Source organism: Myotis davidii, unplaced genomic scaffold (assembly GCF_000327345.1).
Source record: "Myotis davidii unplaced genomic scaffold, ASM32734v1 scaffold279, whole genome shotgun sequence".
NCBI lineage: Eukaryota > Metazoa > Chordata > Mammalia > Chiroptera > Vespertilionidae > Myotis > Myotis davidii.
In genome coordinates, this window is record NW_006291009.1 from 1240036 (window position 1) to 1245671 (window position 5636).

The window sequence follows — 5636 nt, forward strand, 5'->3', positions numbered from 1 at the left end:
AGGTCTCATCAACCTTTTGATGAAACTCTTGAAATCATGACATGCTGGAACTGGTCTCCGGCAATGATCAGTTCACCATGCTTTTCTAGACTCTGTTTCTCAAATTCATTTAACTCATTAGATCCTTGCAGGATCTCATTTTCTTAAAGTCTTTTTTTTTTTTTTTTTTTTTTTTTTTTACATCTCACTCCTTGCTTCTGAATTCCATTTCCCTCTTACTGAAGGATATCCTTCACAGTTCAGGTGTGTGAGTGAAAGAGGTTCCGTTTGTGTCACTTTCTCTAACAGCTTGATGGTTTATTATAAGGTGAATATCCTTGTAATCACTTCCCAAATGAAGAGACAGAATTTTGTCAGCCACCCCGGAAGCCTGTCTGTGTGCTCCATCTCAATCACAAACCCTTCCCTCCCTCAAAAGTAATTGTTAGGTCTGATCACATAACTGAATTGATACCCCTTCCCTGGGAAACTGACCAGTAGATCATTTCACAACCAACATTTCCTTTCACTTAGACCACATTCCATTTGCTAATGTTATGCCCAGATTTCAAGATCCCCAATAAAACCACACCAGGGAGCCAGTCAGTGTGATGCAAAAGCAGAGGGTCCTTTTATACAAGCTCACTTGGTCCCCCCCTTGCCTCCATTACTGGATGCAAGAGAGAGCCCCCAGTCCCAAGAGAACCCCCAGTCCCAAGAGAACAAAGAATTTATAAGGCTTGGGGTCGGGGGCGGACCTGCCTAGAGAATTCCCAATTGAAAAAAGCCCACCTAGAATCCTTTAAAATCTCTACTCCCTATCCCTGGGTATGGGTGCCATTTTGGGGCTCAGCCCATCTGGTTTCCAGGATCTAATAAATTTATAATTCTTTACCACTTTCAGCCTCATGTGTACCTCATTCGGTGACCCTAACAGTAATCACTATCCTGACTTTGATAGTCATCACGTTTCTGTAATTCTTTAAGAGAGAGAATTCGGGGGGGAAGGGAGGGGTGGGTAAGAGATCAACTGAAGGACGTGTATGCATGCATATAGGCATAACCAATGGACACAAGACACTGGGGGTTAGGGGAGGCTGGGAGAATGTAAAGGGGGGGAGACATATGTAATACTCTTTGAAATACTTTAAGCAATAAAACAAAATTTTAAAAAAATAAAAATAAAATTGAAAAGAGAATTCATATTAATGATAATCACTCATTTTACACACACATTCTCAAAATAATACTATTACCACCATCAATATACTGAAAAGTTTAAAAATGTTTGCTGATGTTCTCCCCATACTCTCGTTTTATAGTAATCTTTGTATCAATATTTCAGAATATAAATCCATGTCAGAGTATATTCTCTTTTAACCCTGTTTTATATATCAGTTTATTGACTCTCCGCTCCAAATATTTGCTTGCTCTGCAATAACGAACCTGAACTCTGTCAATACTTCTCCCGTGCCAGTAGGTTTGACATGTTTTATTGGTAGAGGGCACCGGGATGCCACTGGAGGAGGAACAGGCTTCTCTTTCTGGTTCTCACGTGCTTTTCTCATTGGGCCCCTGCAGAGCACATGGTCTCTTTCAGCAGTTCCCAATGACCAGCAACAAGCAGCAGCTTCCCACGGCCGCTCCCCCCAGTACACTGCTTCTTGGATGGCTTTATGCTGCTGGCAAAGCACCTTCCTGTAAGTGGCTTCTCTGGCACTTTGCAAGGAATTCTGAGATAAAGGCACCTCCCTGTAGATAGCTTCTCCCCCACTCTCAAGAGAGAATTTCTAATGAGTCCCACTGAGGCCACTCCTCAGTGAACTTCTGTGACAACCAGTGAGCCACAGTCATGCCCTCTCTAGCAACGAGTTGCCTGTGGGTGGGTGGGGGTGGGGGTGAGTGCAGCGGGGCTGTACCTTGGCCACTCTATTTCAATCCTAGGAGTGGTGACTGCTCCCTATATCTACTAATCCTATGTTGTAGGAGCTATCTTTGCCTCATACTAGTTAACTCCCCTTTACTCCAATTCCATTCATTCTTTATAGTAAATGTTCTCTGTTCAACTTACTGTGTGATGTTAGCCCTGGCCGAGTAGCTCAGTTGGTGAGAGTGTCACCCTGACATGCCAAGTTTGTGGGTTCAATCTCCCTGACCAAAACAAACCTTCATTTAGTCTTAAATCTACATGTAATTAAATATTTAATGTTCACCAATTGTCCTCCTGTCATTGTCAGTCACTTGGGTGGCATCATTCATCCCCGAGTAGATTCCTCAGGAAGAATTCAAGTGAATAATGTTCTCTGCATTCTTTCATTTTGATAACAAATTATACTTATGCTTTTATACTTTAAAGTCAATTTTGCTGGGTACAAAGACCTTGGTTCTCTTTTTCTTCCTTTGAATATTTTAAATGTTTCACCAATTTCTTCTCACATGAAGTGTTAAGGTTGCAGTCTTATGATGATTTCATTTTCTTTCACTCATGTTACTTTTTTGGCCTAATGACCACTTTTCAAAATGTGAAATCTAGTAATTTTACTAGAATACAGCTTGTTGTTCTTCATTCTCAATGTTTTCAGATACACAGTATGCTCTTTCTAAAAATGGTTTCAAATGTATATACATATTTATATAAAAACATGTGAATATATGTAAATAGAATATATATTTCAGGAAGAAGTGTCTTGAATTATAATGTGTTGTATTTGTTCTGTTAGCAAGATTGGTGTTCTTTATCAGAGACTCTTTATCCATATGTTGGATCTTCTTTGCCTATTTTCAATATTTATCTCTCAAATAATTTCTACGTCTTTCTGTATTTCTTTTTGACTTAAGAAACTTTATTTTCAAATTCTAGCTTTCTTTAGGCACTATCATTGTGTTTGTTTACTCCAGTGTTCCTTCTAGTTTAGTATTTTTTTCTTTTATTTCTAATTCTTTCCCAAGTTGTTACTTCATTTCTGAATTTTTCTTATTGTTTTTTTTTTCTGTCATATCCTATATACTTTTCTTAAAATTTTAACAGTTTTAATAGGACTTTTTCAGTATTGATACTGTACAAGTTTTGCATTTGTAGTTTGACCCCATCTTCTTGTATTTTGTGTTTGTGGAGTTATCTGTGATCTAGTATTATTGCAAATATTGCCCCATGCATTTTTGGTTTCACTGTATACTCTGTGTTTATTTGGGGATTCTTGGATATTCAAAACTCATGTACAGCCATATTTACAGAATCCATTTACATTTTGACTCATGAATACTCTTTCTACATCCCTGAGCTTTTAAACCTTAGCTGAGTATGATGGGAAGGAGCTAGGGTTAATCAGGATGTTTGAATTTGCAGTGGTGCATTTTATTGCAACCTCATTCTAGAGTGATAATTCAATTGGTTATAACATTCTAGGTTATCAATAATTTCCCCTCAGTAATATATATTTTGCACACATATTTTTACTTTTGAAAATTTGGCTTCCAATCTAAATCTCGCTTCTTTGTAGCTAGGTTATATTTTAATTGCTGCTCTTAAGATTGTCAATTTTTTTTCTTTGTTTATATTCATCACATTGTATGTTATGTCCTCAAAACTTGTGTTTCTTGCCCTAACCGGTTTGGCTCAGTGGATAGAGCATTGGCCTGCGGACTGAAGGGTCCCAGGTTCGATTCCGGTCAAGGGCATGTACCTTGGTTACGGGCACATCCCCAGTGCCCAGTGTGCAGGAGGCAGCTGATGGATGTTTCTCTCTCATTGATGTTTCTAACTCTCTATCCCTTTCCCTTCCTCTCTGCAAAAAATCAACAAAATATATATTTTAAAACAACAACTTGTGTTTCTTCCATCTAAAGAGTCATCTTTCTTCAATTCTAGAAAATTATTGGCCAACATTTCTTTGAACTTTGCCTCTCTTCTCTCTTTTGAAATGCCTTTTAAATGTAGAACCTCTTAATTTGTTGGTTACATAAGCAAGTTAAAATTAGTTTTTTTTAGCACTAAAACAGAAACACTCTTACTTTTCTCAAAGGCAAAGTCAGAGAAAGAAAAATAGAAGTGACCCCTGAAGTTATCATTTGATTATCTGTAACTAGATATCCTTTAAACCTATTCCTCTACTTTTTAGTTATGCAAGTCAATAAATTCATTGGACTTCTGACAATTGTAACCAATAGTCCTGATTAAATGTCTACTATGTGAGTGGCACTGTGTCAGCTACTATATAATCAGTGGAGTTCCAAACAAAGTCCATGTGTCCAATAAGCACAATATTTCACTCTTGTTTATGTCATCTTCATTTCTTTGTTCCGGCTTCTCCTGCCTCCACCACCCAAACTTGGAATGCTTGTTTAAACAATACACTTCGTTTATTTTAAAACCAAATTTGTAAGGGTAACCTTTCTAGCTATATGCTACCATGACCTTTCCCTTATTTTGGATTCATAGTATACTAATATTGTCTTAAATAGGTCTTCAAATGTGAGAACAACATAGACTGATGAACAGGGACAGACCCAAAGACAGAGAAACAGCTATCAGACTATCAATCCCCAGAGGGAAAGCAGGGGAAGGTGGGGGTAAGGGGAAGAGATCAACTAAAGGATTTGTATGCATGCATATAAGCCAAACCAATGGACGCGGACAACTGGGCGTCCTCCTTCCGGAAGCATCCCCACACTTTTTCCCTCTCCCTCTTTGTACCCCTCGGTTCATTGCCTTTACCTCTCTCTCTCCTAAGCTCCCAGGGCCCTTCTCTTGCCCCTGTAAATTGTTTCCTGCGCCCATTTCTTCTACAGCTCACTTCTACTTCTGTGACTTTCTAAATAAACTTTCTCTCATAGTTTAAGTCTTGGCTCTAAATTAGCCAGAACTCAAGTACGAGGTTGCTAAACCAAGGTCTGGTCTGACTCCACCAGTCTAACACCTGGTGCTGCTCTCACCACCAACGCATACACATACTGCTATCGCTTAATCAACTTGAGGACATAGGAAAGTGTATTAAAATACAAATATACTCAGAGAAGGCTCCAAAGCCCTGCGATATGAAAGGTCTTGCCTTAACAGAAAATAAAAGGAAAGGCACCCAAGGTGGGGGACACTGGATTTGAGGAAAGGCGCAGTTCTGCTGGAGCAGTAGGCTTCTGTCTACAGCAGTGGAAAGTAAGATTTTAAAAGGTTAGCTCCAGAATAAGGACAGCCTAGCTCTTAAATCAGCACGATCCCTCTCCTCTCACAATGCAACTCTCCGCAGCGGGGCCAAACGAACTGGACAAATGCCCGTTTAACTTGGTTATTCATTCCTTCTGACGCGATACGTCCCGTACCACCTGGCATGCAAATGGCCGAGGGCTATTTGGAATGAATTCGAGCGGAAATAAACAATGAGCCCCGCGCCCGGGGAGTGAGAAGGGCGGGGCTGGCTGACCGAACAGGCGGCGCTGGCCCCGGGAGCTCTCTAGGAACTCTCTTCCTGCGTCAGCATCCCTCCCCGCCGGCCGAGCCCCCGCCCCCGGGACCAGCTGCAGAGGCCTCGGCCTTGGGCGTCATTAAAGCCTTAGATGGGGGGCGGCTGGTGGGCCCCAAATCTACACCCCGACGACCCAGCAGGGAGCCACGCGCACCCCGGCCTGCGACCTGGCCCGCAGCCCCAGCGCCCTCTCCCTCC

At 41.0% G+C, this 5636-nt stretch overlaps 1 protein-coding gene across 1 annotated transcript in view; it reads left to right on the top strand.

Moving 5' to 3' along the window:
* The first annotated feature begins 1588 nt into the window (after positions 1-1588).
* The window catches only part of FAM8A1 (family with sequence similarity 8 member A1), a 14450-nt gene continuing 10402 nt past the window's right edge, over positions 1589-5636 (top strand). Inside the window, exon 1 of the mRNA XM_006764073.2 lies at positions 1589-1679. Coding sequence (XP_006764136.2) covers positions 1589-1679 — 91 coding nt within the window. The remainder of the gene's footprint in view (positions 1680-5636) is intronic.